Below are 22,475 nucleotides of genomic sequence, written 5' to 3' on the forward strand. Positions count from 1 at the left end.
CAGGGCTTGGACTGCTCAATAGGGGCCTCCCCACTTTGGGATTCCACGCATCCTTTTAGCAGTAGAGAAAGACATAAGCAATAATATTCAAAAGCCATGAAGTACAGATTACGTCAACACATATGCAAATACAGAACTAAAGGAAACGGTTTTGCTGTTTCTTAACGCCAGGCTCCCACCCGTTAAGAGGACCGGAGCCCCACCCCGCGCAGCCCGCCCCCTCCCAGGATGCCTTGCGCGGGCGCGATCCACCCCTCCTCCCATCCCAGGGTGCCTTGCGCGGCGGGCTCGCTCCCGGTGAGTTACGAGCGCGCGGCGGGAGCCGGAACGTGCTCTCGGGTGGTTGCCCCACCCACCTCGGCCTTGTCTTTTCAGCCTCTAGGGCTTGAAGTTCCCGCCAGGTCGCCGCTGGGCAAGAGCGATGCTGCCTGTCCCGCCTTGGCTTTGAGGAGAGAGGAACGTCCAGACCCCCCGCAGCTTCCTTACGGCGCTGAGCCCCGGCAGCCATGTCCACGGGGTTCTCCTTCGGGACCAGCACGCTGGGCTCCACCACCGTAGCCCCCGGCGGGACCGGCGCAGGCGGCGGTTTCTCCTTCGGGACGGGGGCATCTAGGTAACTGCGCTTCTTCGCCTTCCCGGCCCGGGTCCTCTCCGTGAGACTCCCGTGGGTGGGCCCGTCCCTCTCCCTTTCAGCTGGGTTCCTTTCTAGTGGGTCTGGGAAAAAGAAAGACAAACTTGCGCAGCGCCAGCCTCATAGTCCTGCCGTTTGGGGGCCTGGTCGGAGGATGGTCATAGGGTTGTGAGGTCCTCAGAATCCACGATGGTTCACCCAGTGTCCCTGTCGAGTGGGGTCTGGCTGGGTGAAAGGGCCTGGGATTTCACGCTGAGCCGTAGCAGTGCGGCAGTCTGAGGCACAGAACGAATGAACGACATTGTGGGTCATTCTGGGGTTTCAGAAAAAGACAATAGAAAAATTTTAAGGGGGACAATTACAATTTTATCGCTGATAATACAGAATTCATTGCAGGATATACGGTTTTGGAGGTTCCACTGCTTTAATGATTTCGTGGTATTTTAAACGAGCTCACATCTTGGTACCTCATGGAACCCTATCCTTTGTTACTGTAGTTTTTTGTTTTAAATACGTGTTGCAGCATTTCTTGGTGGTAATTTTGAACAGTGTGCGTATTAGTATACGTGAGTGTTATGTTGGAATGACTCACATTGTCTTCTAGTTACCCTGAAAAATGTAGGTAGCATATTTATCGTTTTTGTGCAACCTGCTAAACCACCGCTTCAGGCGATGACGAAATACAGCCAGCAGAGGTTTAGAAAGAGACATTAATAATAGTCAAAGGTGATTTTCATGGTGAGAGATTTAATTTTTAGAACTCAGTCTTTTTAAGGTAAAAGGGGAGGAGTTCATTATATCAAGAAGTGTGCATAGAAAATGTTACAAGGTATCTCCTGAAGCTTGAGGGATGTCATTGTAGAGTAAAAAGCCAAAAATATCTTCCTTATATTAAAAAGGGGAGGTACAGGGGCGCTTGGGTGGCTCAGTGGGTTAAGCCTCTGCCTTCAGCTCAGGTCAGGATCCCAGGGTCCTGGGGTTGAGCTCCGCATGGGGCTCTCTGCTTAGCAAGGGGCCTACCCCCGCTTCTTTGCCTACTTGAGAGCTCGCTCTCTCTGTGTCAAATAATAAATAAAATCTTTAAAAAAAATAAAAAATATAATTTACAAAAAAAAAGGGAGGAGGTACAGACTACATAGTCAAGAAAAAAGTCTGGGAATTTCCCTTAATACCTCCTTTTCTCTCTGCACCCTTAATCAGCGAGGCCTGCTAATTTTAATTACCTAGTTTACATTTGCTTCATTTCCAGTGCCACCACCCTGTTGCAAGCTCTTGTCATTCATAGAACAAATATTTATTGAACACACTCCCATATAATGGACTCTGTTTTAGATGGTGAGATAAATAAGGGTACTGGTTCTTTCTTCCAGGTTTTCAACCAGTAACCCTTCTCATATTTGGCGAAAACTATTCCTATCATCTCCTACTTAGATTAGTTCAATGGAATCGCAATTGCTGTCTCAAAAATCTACTTTGATGTCAGTCTTTTTTAACAGCATAGTCAGAGTCATTTTTAAAATTCCCATTGCCTTACTGTAATGATTTTTCATTATCCTTGGAATGAAGTAAAAATAAATCTTACCATGATCCACAAGACCCAAATAATCTGGAACCTCTTCAGATTCATCCTGAGCCCATCTCCTCATTTCAGTTTGTTCCAATTCAATAATACAGACTTACTGGGAAAGGAATTATTTCATTTCGGGTACAGGCAAAGAAATAACTGAAACAAAGTTTCAAAGAAACTTACCCTTAATTTATGTGATGCACTTTGATATTTTCTGTTCTGTTCCATTTTATTTTTTAAGATGCCAGTTATGATCTGCTAAATTGATTTTATACTCCAGATGACTCCTAATCTTAGTTTGAAAAATACTGCTGTATCTCTTAGTTTGAAAAAATATGCTGTATCTTTGGCATCTTCTCAGTTCCTCAGGTAGGCTTGGCCAATCCCCTTCCTGCTTGGGGGCATTTCCCCCTCATTAGAATTCCCCTCCCACCTCCTTCCTCATATGCCAAGCTAGTGTCTACTTTTGGGACTCAAATGTTGGCATCTCCAGAGAGGACTTTTTAGATCTGCAAGTGTAGAGGAGGTTTCCATCTTCATCGTACCCTGTAACGTAGCACTTATCACAGTTGTAATCAGTTCATTGCATTTTTTGTTGACTTGTTTTCTGATCCCAGCAGTAGAATGGAAGCTCCACAAAGCGAAGACCTTTTCATACTTTTTTTTATCCCCAGTAGACAGTGGAGCTCTATACATTTTTTGAATGAATGAATGATTGATTAATCCCTTTCTTTCACTGATTAGAAACTTCCTGAAGACAGGATCTGAGTCTTATTTAAATTTACCACTCTGTCCTCTGTCCCTGTGACAGTTCCTGGCACATGCAGAGGGCTTTAATAAATATTTGTTGAATTACTGAGTAAAAGAATTATAGTGATCAGCTAGAAACATGGACACAGTCTTTAGAAGGGCCTAGATAAAGGGCCCTTGGTTGGTTCAGTCAGAACAGCATGACTCTTGATCTCGGGATGGTGAAAGCCCCACACTGGGTGGAGAGATTACTTAAAAAAAGAAGGAAAGAAAGAAAGAAACTTTAGAAGGGCTTGGATAAATGAATGAAAGGGAGACACTGTCTTAACATTTGTCTGGTGGAGTACTGGTTTGGAGACCTGACTTCCCCTAGTGCCATCTGATGGTTTGGTCTCTTTAGGTAAATCATTTTAGGGAAGTTACTCTCCAAGCCTTAGTTCCCATATCTGGAACAGAGTTGCTGATGAGTAAAGTACTTAGCATCATGTCTGGCACTTGGTAAGTGCTCCATAAATGTTACTTTCTAAGTCCACATTAGGGCATGCTGGAGAAGTTAAAACAATATTCCTGACCTGTTGGAGTCAACTGTAACACATTCTGATGAGCCATTGGCAGATAATAGTGGGTTGAGGCAAAACTTGGTCCTGTTTGGGGTAGCTTTTAAATAAATTTCTCTCCAGAGAATTTTCTCTTTGGCTTTCTTAGTAAGAAGATACCACTTTGATGTATTTCTTTGGTAATGTTTTCACATTTAATTATGAAACAATGCCTTGTGTCTTCAGTTATCTTAAGTTGTCAAGAAATTTTAAATATTTTATCTAAAAATACATAATTTCAGAAAAAATAAAAATACATAATTTCATTGTGCATCTTTATATATTTATGGAATAGCAGTAAAACCAAATGGGATCACTGAATTATTTGGGAGGGAGAAGAGCATAATAACCATTTCCTTAATTTGAGATCTTCAAAATTTGCCAATAACATTTATTAAAATACCTTTTTAGCTCAGTTGATTAAGTGTTCAAAGTTCTGTGCTTTGTTGGTGAGACCTTGCAACCCTGTTTTGCCAACCTTCTGTACTTCACATACTTATGTTCCTAGAGATCATTTTAAAATCAATGATAAACTAAGACACAGGGCACGCTCCCTTTTTTTTTGCCCCCCTACTCAGTGTTGATGACTTCCCCTCACAGTGATTGGCTGGCGTAATACCTTGTATAAAATGTGTTTAGTTGAACTTATTAAGTTCCTAATGATGACAGTAGTAACATTTATTAAGTGAAGTTAATTCACCATGCAAAATCTCTTAATCTTTTGCAAAAAATCTGTTAAGTGGGCACAGTTATTAACATTTTGCATATGAGGAAATAGAGGATCAAGAAGGCTAAGTTATGTCATACAAATCCCAGGACATTGGAGAGCTGGTACTGGAACCCAGCCATAACACCGCTGCCTCCTTAAATTGCAGTGTCCCAGACGTAAGCTTTTTAAAACTGACCTTGGCTTCTCTTGTGATTATGTCTGTTTGGAAGGTCAGGCAGACAGAATAAAGATACCTATATAGGATGAATGGGAGCTCCCATTATGTTATGTGTTATAATCTCTTTTAACTCTCCTGTACAATTTTTGGAGTGTCAGGTTGTCAAGACTTTTTGTTTATTTTAATAATTTGTTCTCCCACTGTAGATAGCAAATATGAGCCCCTGAGTTTTGATAAGAACAGTTGAAAGTTGTGAACTTTGTTCACATCACTTGCTATTACCAGCTGTTCTTTTTAAGTTTTCAGAAACTCTGAAGAGAATTTCTGCTGATGAACACATAATCTGGAGAGAGGATAATTTTGCTTTGTATTTTACTCTTGCCAGGTTATGTTTAGTCCTTTTCCTCTTCTCACCCCTACCCCAGTTCTTGATGCTGTTTTGGTGACAAGAAAAGTAACTGTATCCCCCTGTCCCTGCCTAAATCCATGAATATGGTGATAAAGCAACAGAGAGGTGGCAAAGATCACTTAAAATAACTTTTCTATTTTTGAGTATGTTTTATTTTTCTTTATTTAGTAGTTGGGAAAGAACAAATTTATTTAGAAATGTGAACTATACGTGAGTCATTCAAGAGGAAAATGATCCACATTCATAGGATTTCTCTGGCCATTTTAAAATATGCTGTCAATAAAACTTAGAAAAAGAGAATATGTGATACTGTTTATGATTTCCTTGGGATCTGAAATCTTTTGTATGTGACTTATTTTTAAAGAGAACAGGAAAATATTTGAATTTGGTTGGTTAAAAATAAATTGTTTTTGTATTCTATGGCAATATATTGAATATGTCAAAAGAAAGAAGGTGTTTAACCTTGAAGAGTTAATTTTTATTTTTCTTAAGGAAATACTGGCTCTAGTAGACTTTATTTTGTGTTTTTTATAAATAAGCAACCCTTCAGTGGGGCTCAATTTTGGAACTCTTGGAAGCACTGCAACTCCTGCAACGACATCTGCTCCTTCAGGTGGTTTTGGAACCGGGCTCTTTGGATCGAAACCTACCACTGGGTTCACTCTAGGAGGAACAAATACAGGTAAGGAGGATTGTCACATTTCAGGGAGTAGGTATGGGATATTCTTTTTAAGGTTCTGGTCTATATCTCTTCTTATTTATAGGGATTGTCATTGGTGTCAAGACCTAAAAAATGATAAATATTAAGATGAAAAAATATATAGGGATATGGAATTAAGGGGCAGTGATAGGCCTAACATTGGTTATGATCTATTCTAGTGTAAAGGAAAACACACATTTAGGGGTTCCTGGATGGCTCAGTTGGTTAAGGGTCTAACTCTTGATTTCCACTCGGGTCATGATCTCATGCTTGCAGAATGAGACCTTCTTTGGGCTTTAAGCTCCTTGGGGAGTCCGCTTGAGATTCTCTCTCTCTTTCCCTATCCTGCTGCTGTGTACTGCCCCCCCTCCCCCCAGCTCTTTCTCAAAAATAAATAAATCTTAAAAAAAGAAGAAAAACAAATTTAAAGAAATGAGGTTTTGTTTTTGTTTTTTTTTTTTTAAGATTTTATTTATTCATCAGAGAGAGTGAGAATAAGCAGGGGGAGCAGGAGGCAGAGGGAGAGGCAGGCTCCTCACCGAGCAAGGAGCCCATTGTAGAACTTGATCCCAGGACCCTGGGATCATGACCTGAGCTGAAGGCAGCCGCTTAACCAACTGAGCCACCCATGCATCCCAAGATCTCTTTTTTTAAATAACTTCTTTTTTGGTATACTTGACACAAAGAAGATACACCTCTTTAAATATAAAGAATTAATTTAATTTTTACATTAGAGTATATAATGCAGTGTTTTACCTTAGTGAAGATAAGTCAAATTTACCAATTTGGACGTTAATTTAATTTAGCATATGTGGGGGCAGTCAGCATCCTTTCTTGCTATAACATTATAATTTGCCTTCCTAAGAGACGTTTTAAGTTTTTGTATTATTAAAACAGTTGTTTTGATGGGAAAAGGGCAAGAGGTCAAGGTTTCTGGTAGACATTTCGATAATAAAAATCTGTTTTTTAATACTTAAAAAACATTTTGAGTATTAAATATTTGGTTATTAAGTTAAAAATATGTTTCAGTAATGCTGCCATTTAAAAAGCTTATTTCTTTATTTACTCTTTATTCTCTACCATCCCGGACTCTTGGTCTCTGTTACCACTTTTTGCATTGACATTCCAGCTTTGATGCAACTTTTCACAGCCACACATAGAAAATTAAGAACTGCAGGAAGGTGGGAGCCGCCATTGAGCTCCTTGAAACAACTTTGTGTGCCAGTGTTTGCTTGGAGTACCTTTTTTTCTCCTTGCCTAATGTTGTTATAAGCAGTAGTTGTTTGCATTTATAAATCTTATTCCCTATATAATTATATATAGCCTGTAATATGAAAACCAGCGCTATAGGAAGAACGTTTCTATTAGCGGTTATGGTGGAAGATACTGGTTGTTGTAGTATCATATCCTGAGGATGACTCTAAGTCTTGCCCTTGTAATAAACCCCCCCGAAATGTCATCTGCCATTGATGATTAAATTTTATTTCTCTTTTTGTCCCCAGGAATAGCAACAACTATAACTACAGGATTAACTCTGGGTAAGAATTTTTGAGGAAAGATCCCAGATGTGTGGTTTTCTTCTCTTTCTTAATATCTCACAGAGCTGGGGTATAGAAGGAAGCATGTAAGGAACCTAATATAGATCACAGACACTGACTCATCATACAACCTTTCAGTATTGGAGTTTTTAAAAAAGTCAATGACTTTTTAATTCAGAAAAAAAACCTTTAAATACAGAAATGGTTTTTTCTCTGGAGGTTTATTTTACATTGTATTTTTGTAGTCATTTGAACCCCTTTAGTGAAAAAAAAGCAACAAACTATAGACCAGAAGTCTTAGAATTAAGCCCTGGTTGTACCTCCAAATCATTGTGAGGACTTAGGTAGTCATGTAGTATCTGGCAGCTTTTGGTTATCTGTAAAACAAGGGTAGGACTGAAAAGTTTTTGGATTTCTTTCCAGCTCAAAAACGCCATGGTTCTCTGTAGTGATATGCCAAAGGGAATGTGAGTAAGTAGGATGGCAGTTAATAATGTCAAAGGAAATGAATGAATGAAAGGACAGTGAGGAAACTCAGTTAAAGTTAAATTTATTAATTTAATTAAAATTTGAAGTAAACTAAAGATTGGTGGACTTTCTTCATTTCGATGCTACTCACCTGTTACCAGCAGAAAGTGTAACACATCTGTTCACTACCAGAGTTTTGGACAGGATTGGCTTTGGGGCAAGAAGTTGGATTCTCTTATTTTCTGAGATTTTAGAACCCATACAGGATTTCAAAGCACTGTACTCTGGCAGGAATTTCTGGTTGTGGTAAGGGCAATCCAGAAGTTTAATTTCTGGCAGCTGCTTCTCTCAGTGCCTTTAGGGAAAGCCAAAATGCAGGTCATTATGTATTTCCTCATTTAATAGTTTTGAGCAGCTACTACTTCCTAACTCTGTGGCCTTGAGTATACATAATGCTTTGAACATTTAGTATTAGCTGTTGGTGTGGTGATGATACTCGTGGTGAGGATGGTACTAATGATGTCAAGAGCATGAGTATGAGTAAGGCATTCAGTGGGTAATGAGGTGAAGGTGACTGGCAGGTATAGTTCTTGTATGTTCTTGTATGACCTGATAAGTGCTCTAACAGATGTATGAAAGGCACCAAGGAAAGTAGAGGAAGATAAGAGTAAGGGTTTATTTTGGGGGCAGGAAACCTCATTCCTGATGGAGAAGTGCAACAGCCCAGTCCTAAGGGGATTCAGGGAAGTAGGAAGAGTACTTGGTTAGATTTAGGATTCAGAAGTGGGAATGGTAGGGAGAGAGGGGGTGTGAAGAGCAGGTTGGAAGTAGATAGGAAAGGTGGTTGTGTGCCACGCCTTTTGACTCTAGTGTAGAGATAGTATAGACCAAATAAGAGCCTTCAGTCAGAGAGAATCACCAGGGTATTTTTTGTTGTTGGTGTTCTCTCTTGTTTTTAAAGTAACTGAAATAATTCCAAGAATAGATTAAAGTTTAGAAGGACCGATAGCACAGAAACAAATTAAGAGGTTATAATTGTTCTTGAGAGGGAGATGACCTGAGCTAAGGGTTTTGAGGATGCTTTTAATCCAGGGATATTTCTGCAGTAGAATCAGCAGGATTTGTGACTAGTAGAATGCAGGTGAGAGAAGGGATGTCAGGGGTGATTATGGTTTCTGGCTTGAGCAACTGAGTGGACCATAGCAGGGGATTTAGGAAATTTTTTGTGTAGGGAGACGTAGAGGTGCAAAGTTAAGGGACATCCTGGTAGAACTAACCAGTGGAGACTCTGATAGGTATAGATTTAGACCCGTGTTCCCCTAGCTGAGATTCTGTAGTTGGGAAGTATGGGAGCAGGCCTGGAGCCATAGGCAGTATCATTTAAGAACTGAACAGAGGAAGGAGATGGACAAAAGCAGAGTGGAAGGAGTAGCAAGAGCTGACAGAAGAAAGGAAGAGGAAACAGTAGAGAACGGTGGTTTAAATAGCCTTGGAGGGGAGGAATATTTTTCTGTTGAGTATAGAGCAAAGGAAGGGTAAGTGCTGTTTTAGGTAAATCCAGTTTTAGGTAAATCCAGGGGTAGAACTGAAATTGGATTTCAGTATTACCACATTGATGGGACTTTTTTTTGCTTTTCCTAAATCACAGCATCCTCTTTTAATTATTTACCATGATTTGGTTCCAACTTCTATATTTTCCTTTTTCATACCTACCCACGTATCCTTCTAGCTATAAAAATAGGGTCACGAACTTTTAGGGTTCCTGATTGAAACTGGTGTAATACATATACAGTTATGGTAAAATAGGATTTGTTTGTTTGTTTGACACAGGAACGCCAACTACTACATCTGCATCTACAACAGGTTTCAGTTTAGGATTCAGTAAACCTGCTGCATCTGCCACACCATTTGCTCTCCCTATTACTTCTACCTCAGCTAGTGGTCTTACTCTTTCGTCTGCTCTGACATCAACTCCAGCAGGTGAGGCAGAATGGAAAAAGTCATGTTTTGTGGTTGAATTTTGTTTTGTTTTTGGCTGGTGAATACAGGTATCCACCTTATTAAAGATAACTTCAGTCTTGGAAAGTTTTTATTTTAATCACTCAACAATTATGATCCTACAAAGATCATCATTGGCTTTAAAGCAGCAGGGGCCATCCCGGAAGTTGATCTCTATTTACAGAGCAAAGCAGGGACAGGGTGAGAGGTAAAATGTAAAAGTATTAATATTCACTTTGTTTTCAAGGAGCATATTGGTGACAAGAAAGGATAAAGAATTTGCGTCAACCTTGCCTGCCTTAGGATTCATTCCATTTTGAAGGCGAATTTGGTGTCCTGGATTGAAAACTCTTTATTATTCTCTGGAATCAGTTACCTTATACCATTCTAGTGTTACTTAGAACTCTTATTTGTGTCACTAGCGTTTGCCTTATGGTCTTATTTCTCTTTATTCTTAAGTATATGTAATTTTATCTTTAGCAAGTAGTTTTTTAGGAAAAACTAGAGTGAATTTTGTCATGGATGTGAGGGCTGTCTTTTTTGGTGGTGGAGGGGGAATGTTTTGTATTTTCTCCAGTGTTCTTAGAAATGATGTTTCCTTTTGAAGCCTTACAGTTTTACTTTTTATAGCATCTACAGGATTTACCCTAAATAATTTGGGCGGAACAACAGCTACAACTACTACCGCATCAACAAGCCTTTCCTTAGGGGGAGCCTTAGCTGGTTTGGGAGGTTCACTTTTCCAGAGTTCAAATACAGCCACATCAGGTAATTGATGGTATTCATTTTCCGAAATAGTAAATATTTATATTTAAATCTACTTTATCTGTATTTTGACCTTTTGAACAGACCCACTTTGTCTCTTTAACCTGAATGGTTTTTTTTGGTATGAAAACAGAATTATAAAATAATGGTTTTCATGCATAATTGGACATCTTAGCCATATTGTAGAAAAAAATTTTTCTGCTTCTCAATATTGACCGACTATATAAAGAAACAAAGAAGGGCCTGTTTAAGGAGCCTATAAACTATTCTAGAGAAGTTTATCAATAAATGGCAGTTGTAGAGTCTTGGATCATTTGGTATCTAAGTTCATTGTAAAACAACTTGACTTTTCAAGCCCTGGTTTTAAGAATGGCTTTCCATTATAGGCATCAGGAAAGGGTATTAGCATGCTTTGAAGGCGAGGTTTTAGAACACAAGTACTAAACTTATAGTCAAGCAAAATACTAAAGTATCAATTCAGTTGGCAGAGAATACCTAATATTTTCCATCTTGGATTGATTTTTCATTTCTTTCTTATTTTGAAATTAGCTTTATGTTAAGGATTCTGTCGATGTTTTGAGTATTGGGAATGAATAATAGAGGAAACATGATACTATATATAATGTAATATAATATCATGTAGGAGTGAGAAAAGCTTTCCTCTGATTTGAAAACATTGTATAATTATCTCACATAGCAATATAACATCAAGAATTTCTCTTTAACAATTTATGAGTTAGGAAAAACATTTTTTGGCATTGAAACATGTTAAAATCATAGCATTTCCAGTAATACATATGTTCATGTATAATGGCTATTTAATTTCAGAAGTTTTACTCAACACCTCATAGGTGGTCGTGTGGGAGAGATGAAGGAGTATGACCTAGTGTTTTCTATTAAACAGCTCTTTCATGTACTCTGTTCAGGTACTAAATTTAGTGAAGAAACTCTGGGTCAGTGGAAGGGGAAAAAAGGAGTTGGTGAAGATAATCTGTAAAAATTTGTAGCATTCAGGTTTGCATTATCTTTCAAATACTTGTCTTTGTCACTGTAGTCTCACCTTCTAGGTATTTAAAATGTCTCCTAATAGCTAAACCACTGGATGACTGTAACATACATTTCTTTGTAGGATAAGTATTTAAACATCTCTCCTAAAGATTCCTATGAGAGCAAAACACAAAAATAACAGAAAGGGGAGGTGGAGGATTGTTTTTGTGTCTTGCCAATGAGTTTTTAGGCCTGTTACAATTTTTATTAGGCTCTAGACACACGTCAGTGCTTGACTTATGGTTGTGCTAAGATACCCCTGATTTTTTTTTAATGGACATTTATTTAGCTGTATTCTTTTTCATACATTGTCAGTATTTAAATCCAGTCTTCATATATCCCATGCTCTTATTCAGTACATCTACTGTTTCTTCTGTTTAAAGTAAATAGCATCTGTCCAAAAAGAACCAAAGTTAATGCGAGCTTGGTAATGCATGGACTTAGATGATTTACCAATGCATGGTCTTTAAAATTTTGCTACTTGATTTACAAGCATACATTCATAACTTAAGATTAACTGTAGTTTAGCCCTTTCAATTCCTTTTGTCAGTGAGGTAGGATTTAAATAAATGAAGTCTATCTCTTTCATTAAATTTTTTTTGAAAAAGCTTGGGAGTATGAAATTTGATGTTTGAACTGTAAGGCTTCTAACTCTCAGTTCTTTCAATTTCATGAATAATGAAACTATTTGCTTTATGTTATACTGAAATCTTAGAAATCATTACTAGATTATTTTATTTATGTAATTTATTTATCTGTTACCAGCTTTACTGAGGTATAATTGAGAAGTAGAATTGTAAGATATTTAAAGTGTAGAGCATAGTGATTTCATATATACATGCACATTGTAAATGCCCATCAAATTATTAACACATCCAATACTTGATTATTTTAGAAGTATCCAATTACAAAGCATGACTAGAAGACAAGAAGTATTCACCTGAAAATATACAAACTAAAACTGCTTTTTCAGGAGGATTTAAAAAAAACAAGTAGTATGTTCACATTTATTGAATTAACAGATAAACTCTGACCTTTTTAGTAAAGAAAAATTAATAGACCCATAAATACAGAGAACTGATGGTTGCCAGAAAGGGTAGGGAGGACAGGCAAAATGGGGGGGGGGTTGGTACAACCTTCCAGTTATGGAATAAGTCACAGGGATGAATATCATCAGTGGTATTTTAATAAGGTTGTATGGTGACAGGGTAGTGACACTTGTGGTGAACATAGCATGTATAGACTTTTCAAGTCACTGTTGTACACTAATGTGACATTGTGTGTCTATACTTTAAAAAATTACCTAAAAAGTAAAGAAGTTAAAATTATATTATCCAGACTACATACAACATTAAATCCCAGCTTTAGACTTATTCCGTGTTATTTGCTTAAACCAATTATGAAGAAAAATGGGATCCAACTTGAAAGCATTTGAGAATTTTGGCCATTAAGGGAAAATCATTGTAAAGACTTTGTAAATTCTATTTGGTTTATTTGTAGGACTTGGACAGAATGCTTTAGGCTTGACTTTGGGAACCACAGCAGCTACTTCAACTGCAGGCAATGAAGGTCTTGGTGGTATAGATTTTAGTAGCTCATCAGATAAAAAGAGTAAGTAGTGTTATGTTCTAACAATAACTTAAATTTCTATGTCAGGAAGATTTTTAGTTATATGTTCAGTAGTAAAGTTTTTACTTTTAAATTTACTTTATATCTCACAAATTTTTTGTGTATTACGTATTTAAGATTTTATTTTTATAGAAAACTGAGTTTTGTTTATGCATATGGTTATGTAGCTATCAGTGTGTGTATTGATATATGTTCTTAAGTTGGGATCATGAACACATATATGGTGTATAAGTTGATACTTGAACAACATGCTTTGAACTGTTTAGGTCCACTTATATGTGAATTTTTTCCAATAAAAGTAGAGTACTGTAAATGTGTTTTCCTTATGATTTTCTTAATATTTTCTTTTCTCTATCTTATTTTATTGTAAGAATGCAGTATGTAGTACATATAACATACAAAGTGTGTGTTAATGGACTTTATATTGTCAGTAAACTTTTCTGGTCAGCAGGAAGCTATTAGTAAAGATTTTGGGGAGTCAAATTATGTACAGATTTTCAACTGCCTGGGTGTTTAGGACCCTTAATCCCTGCATTGTTCAAAGGTCAACTGTATTGTTCTGGAACCTGTTCTTTCTCATATGTTATATCACCAATATTTGTCAGTTCAGTAATTCTTTAGGAGTGTTTTATTGCTGCTTAAATCAGCTTTATGAATCCATACATCATTAATCAGCCATCATTCCATTATTAGTGTTTGTTTTCAGTTTGTATATTCTAGGAAGTATCAGCATATTGAGCATCTTTATGGGGAGAGGCAATGTGGTATTGTAGCTTAAGGGGATAGACTTGAGCTGAAATCATCTGGCTCCAAATCCCCTCAACTATTTACAAGCTCTGTGACCTTGTTCAAGTTATTTATCCCTCTGTGCTTTAGTTTCTTTATCTGTAAAGTGGGAGAAAGAACAGTAACTACTTGACGTTGTTGGTCCAAGGATTACAATTTATAAAACTTCAGTAGAGCCAGGCACATAGTAAATGCTCTCTATGTGTTTGCTTTTATTATAAATTTTCATATGTATTTTTGATTATTTTTTTAAGACAAATACCTAGAAACTGAATCATTGGCTTAAAGAGAGGGAGAGTTTTGGAGACTCTTGGTAAATATTGTGAAATTACTTTCTAGAAAGATTTTACCAATTTATTACCCACCAGCCAGTATGAAAATGCCCTTCTCACTGTGCTCTTGCAATGCTGAATATTCTTTTTAAAAATTACCAATCCAGATTCATTTTGAAAGATGTTTTAGTTCTGTTGATTCCCTGTGCATGATTTTTTGTTTTGTCTTGCAATGTCTCTTCTGCCTCTGATGAGAGCATGTTTCATGTATTGCATTGAATCCTCTGAAGAACTTAGAATGAGGTAACAGATGAAGGTGTCCATATATCTATGTAAGAATTTTTTATTTGGATGTGGTTTTTATTACGTAGACATACTATTCTAGGGTGAAGTACTGTTTTAAAAGCTGGCTATCCTAAAATCTTTTTAAACTTAGAAAATTTAGGATAACTTTGAATGAAAATTGATTTTTATTTTATTTTACTTTTTTTTTTTTTAAATTTTATTTGACAGAGAGGAAGAGACAGCTAAAGAGGGAATACAAGTGGGGAGTGGGAGAGGGAGAAGCAGGCTTCCTGCTGAGCCAGGAGCCTGATGCAGGGCTTGATCCCAGGACTGTGGATCATGACCTGAGCTGAAGGCAGATGCTTAACAACTGAGCCACTCAGGCGCCCCAAAAATTGATTTTTAAACATAGGGGTCTGTCTCTTGTTTTTAGTTAGTTTTGTTTGTAGCCGCATCAAAATTAGAAGAAATAATCTTAGATGTTTTAGCAGCTTATTTTTTTAATCAGCTGAAGCAGTCTGGTACCCTTGAACTACTTTGATTTTAATTATGAAACTGGTTCTTTCTTTATTGTAATTGCTTTTAGGCTCCACGTGAAAGACCTGATTGAGGCAAAGGAGTAAGAGAAATATAAGGAGTTAATCTCCCTTCGCCCCCCCCCCCACTCCACCTTCCCCCATTGTCTTCCTCTCGTGTTGTGCCTCAGAGTTGAACAAAAGGAGTATGTAGAATAAGTGCACATGACCTGATACACCACATCCAGTTCCTTTTAACCTGCTATACGTGTCAAGGGGTTCTTTATTAATCTAAAGGATTTCTCTCTTTCCCTAGCAGCTGCATCAGTTAGCCTGGACCTGCTGTATTGGGTTTGATAGATGAAGAGAGTAGGAAGCAATGTTCTGTAAGTGGGGGCAGCATGGAGTAAGATCTAGAGACAAGGATGATCTTTACTCTTTAGAAGAACTGCTGGAAAACCAGTGAGCTGCAGCATGGGAAGATCAGATTCCAGATGTCATAAAGGGAAGGGCCGTGTGTGTCATCTTAAAGAGTTTTGTAATTACATGGAGGACAGTTGAGACCTACTAGGGTTTTGATGTGAATAATATGACATGAGATACGTGTTTGAAGAAGAGCATTCTGGCAGCCATGTGGAAGATAATGTGCAGGAGGGCAGGAACAGAGGTGGAGTGCTGACAGCGAGCTTTTATAGCAGTCCACAGGTATTAAAGATGTAAAGCTAGATGGACTAGTCAGGGCCCACAGTAGGCTAAAAACAGGCCTAAGTTTTATATACGCAGGTTTGTGTGTATCTAAACTTCTGTAAATATAATAAAAATGGAATATCAAAGAAAGAGCAAAATAGTACGTTAATGAATAAAAAAGTTGAAGTCTGTGGGAAAAAAATTAAATCCCTGCTTTATCTTACTGTGTCTCATCCAATCAAAGGCTTCCATCTGTAGAACATGGATACCAATTTCAGAAATGTTAAACTATGAAAGAAATATCAAAATACAAAGTAAGGAAAAATAAATTGTAGTTAGATTAAAAAGGTAAACAAAAGAAACCCTATGGACAAAGGCAAAAGGTAAATGACAGATTGGAAGTAAAATACTTGATGTTTAGATGCTTTTTTTTTTTCTTCACATTTTAACATCCGAAATTGAGATGTATCTTAAAATTAGAGTCTCATTTTAGAAATAGACACATAAAGTATATGTATGACACAATTAATATGCTTAATGTTGAAATAGCTCTTAGAAGTCAGTGAGAAACATAGCTCAGAGATGAACAAATAGCCTGGATAGACCATTCACTAAAGGAGAAATAGGCTTGTCTAATTAATATTTGAAATGTTTTACTTGATACTATCAGAAATATGAATTTAGATTATAATGAAGTGGCATTTTTCACCTATGTACTGGCAGTGATTGTTTTAGAAAAATGTACATTGTTGTTGAGGGTGTGATGGAAAAATTACTTATTCATAGTAGGTGGGAAGATAAATTGGAACAGTTGTTTTAAAGGATCAGCTTGATAATACGTCAGCTTTCCTTGATGTAATCTTAGACCTATAAATTCCTCTTTTTTTGGAATACAAATAAAGTCATGCACAAGTATTTGGAGATAAAGACATTGACTGTAGCAGCATTGTTTATATAGTAAATGCTTATATGTTAAGAAGAGGGTTGGGCATAAAGGTTCTGATACAGCTATGTCATCAGTATTCTATGGTCATTTAAAATCATGTTAAGTGACATGAAAAAGACTTAATTACAACATCCTGAGAAAATATGTTAACATAACTTATGGTCATCCTGATCACGTTTAAAAATGTGTGTGTAAGTGCCAAAACAGGTTGAAAGAGGAACCATTAGGTTCTCTGATGGGATGAAGTTTTGTGTGTTCCTGTATTTTCTTAATTAAGCAGGTCTTATTTTGCAGTGTGAAATAAATTCTGGAAAAGCAGAAAGTGAGTCACTGCATTTTGCTGACGGAACATTTTTACTTTTCTACTTTTAGACATACACTAATAAGGATAACCACTAAACAGGTGTTCATGAGAAAGTTGTTGATATATCTGCACACATTAAAAACATCATCTTAAAAAAATTGCTGCTTTTGTTAAATATTTAGAGATATCCAGGTAGTCTGACATATTTTAGTATTCTAAACTGATAGAACCTAAGAAAGAAAGCATCAAGTAGAACTTGCAGGAGGTAAACTGTGCTAAGCAAGAATATTTTTCACAGATGATAGTTGAAAGAGGAAGATTCTTGCCCTTGAAAGAAATAGATACAAATCAGCTATGTAACTATCTGTTTATGTGTATACAAGCATGTCCCCATAGTATGTTGTGTTTGGAGTTTGTGACAAGTGACCTCACATGATGTCTAAGAGTCTGTCCGTAAAATGCTTAGAAGTTTCTGTTTATACCTAAGTTTTTGTTGAATTAAAACTTGAATTTGGAATACATTGTTAAATGACCTGTTTTTACATAAAGCTTCTTGAATTTTCTAGGTGATAAAACAGGAACAAGACCAGAGTAAGTTTATAATTTAACTTTTAAAGTATTTTATTTGAAGAATTTTATTTGTTAATTTATAGGCAGGTGGTATCATTGGAAGTAAATGAAACTATATAGACATTTAGAAGAAAAATTCTTTGAATCAGTTTTCGTCTAAAATAAAATAATAAACATATGCTCTGGAAAGATTTTGGAAGGTCAAATCTTTAATTTTTAATCATTAGGAAAGTTTATAACCAATTATTTCTGTACTTTATGCTCAGTTTTACGTATATATACCTTTTATATATAAACTACTGTATCAGTCCCATTCATTTTCTGATGATGAAGAGGGAGAAAAGCCTCCATATACATCATATAAGTTTGAATATCACTATTTTTACTACCACTTATATTTTCTCACCTAATTTGTATTACATTAGATAAGACATTTGTAAATAAATGATCAAGTTCATGCCTCCAAAATATCTTATGTATATTTTAGCCCTATTACATAAATGAGAAAGCTGGAAGAGATTGAGGTTTGCTTAGGGTTCTATCAAGGAAGTAGTAGCAGATCTGTGACTGAAATTTAACTCATAATTACATTACAGCATGCCAAATTTCACCTATTCCTATCCTCATTAAATATTTATGATTCCCTTAGCCTATCCCTAGGTTTTATTTTGTTGAAGAATAAATTGAAATTATAAAAATCAAGTAAAATATAATGAGCATCTCATTATGAGAAGTTTGTAGACTTTCTTTAATGAATGCTTTAATATTTTTGAACCGAATAAAAGGTCAGTCATAGAATTTTTGAGCCAGGGGAACTTAGTTCAATATTTAATCTCTTGTATTTTCTAATTTTTTTCTTAAACATTTGGTCAGATGCATTTATGTGTACTTATGATAGATGCTAGTCTTTTTAGAAATCTCCCTGTCAGATGAATTGTTAAAGCTACTTTAAAGGTCAGGAAACAACAGTTTTTTATAAAGAGATTTGAAATCAACCATGAGAGCTAAAAATGGGGAATATTTGTTTAACTTCCTCCCCTTTAACACTTATGTAGTGGAACTCAGCTGTCAGCTTTTTATAACCTCAATGGTTTTGATATATCTGTGGCATTTTTCTTAGGGATAGTAAAGCACTGAAGGATGAAAATCTACCTCCTGTCATCTGCCAGGATGTTGAAAACCTCCAGTAAGTGTGTCAAATATAATTAGATATATCATGTTGAAGAATGTTAGAATCTATTTTAAGGGGAACATCTCTTCTTCCTCTTAAACATTTTAACTTGGGTAAAAATTTTAATATTTTTATAAACAAAGCAGAATAATGGGAATTAAAATTCTGTTACTATCATTCTGAAAAAAATGTGAACTGTGGATGAATTTTTAATATTTCCTTTTTAAAACATTAGGACTCTGACCAGCCTATAGTAAATGTACTTTTTTCCTGTAGGAAACCAAAGGTGTATTTTTTTAGAATTCAGTTTTATGTATCTTTTTAGGAAATTTGTGAAGGAACAGAAACAGGTACAAGAAGAAATTAGTAGAATGTCTTCAAAAGCCATGCTTAAAGTACAAGAAGATATTAAAGCTCTGAAGCAGCTTCTGTCACTGGCTGCCAGTGGATTACAGAGGAACACCCTCAATATTGACAAGTTGAAAATAGAAACTGCTCAGGTAAACTAGCTTACAGTAATTTTATTGTAGGGTTTTGTTTTGTTTTATTTAAGTAGAAATTATTATTTTATAGGTTATAAGACTTGATACAGATACACTGTAAGAAAACTGTATAGCATGTGTACTTTTTAAGAAAAGATTTTATTTATTTGAGAGAGAGAGGATGAGAGAGAGAGAGAGAGAAAGAGAGCATGAGAAGGGGGAGGGTCAAAAGGAGAAGCAGACCCCTTGCTGATCAGGGAGTCAGTTGCAGGACTCAGTCTTGGATTTCAGGATCAAGACCTGAGCCAAAGGCAGTCGCTTGACCTACTGAGCCACCCAGGAGCCCTAGCTTGAGTACTTCTAAGTTGCTATGATAATAGTAGTCACTAGTTTGTATTGAGTTCTTATTATTTATGAGGCAGTATTTTAAGCAATTTATATTAGTCCAGTTTAGTTTTCATGACAACTCTATGAGTTAGGCCATCTTATCTTTGTTATATAAATAAGAATATGGGCAGAGAGGTTGTTAATAAATGGAGGAGTTTGTCAATAAGTGGAAGAGCTGATACTCTTAACTAGTTTGTTTCCTAAGAGTGCTTGCTGGCTAAATTGCTATATCATACAAGCGAGGCAGAAAAATAATGTTTTTAAAAATCTGTCATCCATTAAATAAAAACTATATTATGCTTTTTAAGTATTAAAAATTCTGATGACTTGCCAGTCTTATGTCTTAGTTAAAAATGTTAATGAGTCTCATGTTTTTTGCCATTCATATGTACTTGTTTTTTCTTTCTGTGGTATAATATATGTAAAATATGTAATACATTGTTCTTACCTACATTGTTGGGGAAGAATGATGGTAGATGATTTGTTTTATATTTCACAATTATAAAATATACTTCTTTGGATCATGGCAGTCTAGAAATCTTTCCCTAAAGTTTTCTCTCATCTGTTGAAGAACTTTATGTGAAACACCTTTTTAAAGATTATTTATTTTTTAGAGGACACTCGCTCACCAGTGGGAGGGGCAGAGGGAGAGGGGCAGAGAATCTCCAGCAGACTCCATACTCAGCAGGGAACCCAGTGTGGGGCTCGATCTCATGACACCTGCACCACCCGGATGCCCCTGTGATACACCTTTTTAAAACATGGGCTTAGGGGTACCTGGGTGGCTCAGTGGGTTAAAGCCTCTGCCTTCGGCTGAGGTCATAATCCCAGGGTCCTGGGATCGAGCCCTGCATCAGGCTCTCTGCTCACCAGGGAGCCTGCTTCCCTTCCTCTCTCTCTGCCTGCCTCTCTGCCTACTTGTGATCTCTGTCTGTCAAATAAATAAATAAAATCTTGAAAAAAAAACAAAAAACAAAAAACATGGGCTTATCAGAGTGCTATGCTCTTCATAAATAAAGTGATACTACGTTAAGTAAAAATTCGAAAAGTGCTTATATGTCCTTTTTTATTGAAATATCATTGACATATAAAACTATATTAGTTTCAGTATGCAATGTAATGATTCAATATTTGTATATATTGCAAAATGACCCAACAAATCTGGTTAATATCTACTACTAAGGCAAAAAAACTTTTCCTGTTGATATGAGAACTTTCAGGATCTACTCTCCTAGCAACTTGCAAATATACAATACAGTATTATTAACTATAGTCACCGTGCTGTACATTAAATACCTAGGACTTACTTGATTTAAAATTAGAAGTTTGTATGTGCTTATGTGTCTTCAAGTCAACTATTAGAGAATACTTTGTGATATTTTTAATAAAAATGTGTTATTAAGTAGCTATTCTAAACTATGAAATTTAAGAGGAATTCAAAGCCTTTATTTTCTGCTTTCAGATTTCCTGATTGCCTACAAACTTCAGTTAAATATGATTAATGTATTCTCCCATGTTTCTTTTCTACTTAATTCTTCTGTATACATCATCAGTTATGTTTGTATTATCTTTCTAGGAGGAAGGAAATGTTCGTTACGCTTTTAGACAGTGGAGAATGTTTAGATTCTGATTAAACATTACATGAAATTACAAATTTCATGTGAAATGTATTAAATTATATGGGAATGGACATTAGCACAGTAATAGAGGAGGTAAACTCAAGAAAAAGAAATGAATGCTATAATGGGATTCACTGTAACTCTAGCACTAGATGTCTATTCATAAATATTTGTTGAATACCTTTATTTTTTATTTTTTTTTAAAGATTTTATTTATTTATTTGACAAAGAGATCACAAGTAGGCAGAGAGGCAGGCAGAGAGAGGAGGAAGCAGGCTCCCTGCTGAGCAGAGTGCCCGACTCGGAGCTCAATCCCAGGACCCTGAGATCATGACCTGAGCTGAAGGCAGAGGCTTTAACCCACTGAGCCACCCAGGCGCCCCTGAATACCTTTTTTTAAAAGATTTTATTTATTAATTTGACAGAGATCACAAGTAGGCAGAGGAGCAGGCAGAGAGAGGGGGGGAGAAGCAGCCTCCCCGCTGAGCAGAGAGCCCAATGTGGGGCTCGATCCCAGGACACTGAGATCATGACTGGAGCGGAAGGCAGAGGCTTTAACCCACTGAGCCACCCAGGTGCCCCAGAACTGAATACCTTTTATGTACCAGACTTGTTAATAGTCTTTCAGAGATAAAAACCCATCCCCAAAGATACTAAAAGACTAGTTGTGCAAATGAAATGATAAAAGATTGGGTGGAGTATAATGGTGGCAAAAAAAAGAAGAGGATGAGTCAAAGAATGTTTTCATAAGAAAAAAGTCATCTAAATCAAGTTTAGAAAATTTTTACAGGTGACATCAAAGAAATTTGATCTAAGATTCTTCTAATTCAGGAATTACAGCTCTACCCTCAGTTTAGTGAATTATCAATTAAGAAAATATTCTTACTCCCTTAGTGAGGTAGTTATCAGTATTCTTTAACCCTAAAAGGTTTTCTTCAAAGAAAACCTTTTAGGGTTAAAGGTTTCAAAGAAAACCTTTTTGGGAAATAACAGGCAATTCTGAGGAACAGTGTTGTGATCGCAAAGACCAGAACCTTATGGAAGCAAAGTCTCTTAAATTCTTAATTTTTTGGTACCATAACTCAAGAGTTTAATTAAGAGTTTAAGTATTTAAAATTTCTTCTTTTTGAGTAGGGCAAGTGTCAGTGGTTTGTTGAGGTTACACGAAGTCAGTGAGCATTTTTAAGGATCTGTTACAGAGCACTTCAGCAGAAGTATTCAGGATCAAAGACTTAAAATATGCTAGGGAGAGTGAGTTAAATCAATTGGGTAACATGTTCCAGGGACATGGTATGATAGAGGCACAAAGGGCTCAAGTGGGCACTTTTATCATCTGTCCAGAGTTAGGATACCTTTGTGCTGAATCTTGAACATGAGTGTTACTGGGCTGGTAGACTACCAAGCAGAGGAATGGAGCCATGAAATAGGTATGTTTGATGATGTTTAAGTAGTTTGGTATCATAGAA

The 22,475-nt window shown here is 36.5% G+C and overlaps 1 protein-coding gene across 7 annotated transcripts in view; it reads left to right on the forward strand.

Annotated features, from left to right (window-relative positions):
- The first annotated feature begins 307 nt into the window (after nt 1-307).
- NUP58 (nucleoporin 58) overlaps nt 308-22,475 on the forward strand; it is a 40,981-nt gene continuing 18,813 nt past the window's right edge. For 2 of the 7 annotated variants that reach the window (XM_032838247.1, XM_032838251.1), the window contains exons 1-9: nt 311-613; nt 5,380-5,522; nt 7,043-7,078; nt 9,377-9,526; nt 10,175-10,312; nt 12,857-12,967; nt 17,347-17,371; nt 18,471-18,536; nt 18,847-19,021. In XM_032838247.1, the coding sequence (XP_032694138.1) occupies nt 507-613; nt 5,380-5,522; nt 7,043-7,078; nt 9,377-9,526; nt 10,175-10,312; nt 12,857-12,967; nt 17,347-17,371; nt 18,471-18,536; nt 18,847-19,021 (951 nt within the window). In that variant the 5' untranslated portion in view covers nt 311-506. Of the gene's footprint in view, nt 614-5,379; nt 5,523-7,042; nt 7,079-9,376; nt 9,527-10,174; nt 10,313-12,856; nt 12,968-17,346; nt 17,372-18,470; nt 18,537-18,846; nt 19,022-22,475 lie in introns of all 7 variants that reach the window. The other 5 variants (XM_032838252.1, XM_032838249.1, XM_032838248.1 and 2 more) reach the window with 5 other exon arrangements.

Source organism: Lontra canadensis, unplaced genomic scaffold, assembly GCF_010015895.1.
Source record: "Lontra canadensis isolate GAN:19392208 unplaced genomic scaffold, GSC_riverotter_1.0 scaffold103, whole genome shotgun sequence".
Classification (NCBI taxonomy): Eukaryota; Metazoa; Chordata; class Mammalia; order Carnivora; family Mustelidae; genus Lontra; species Lontra canadensis.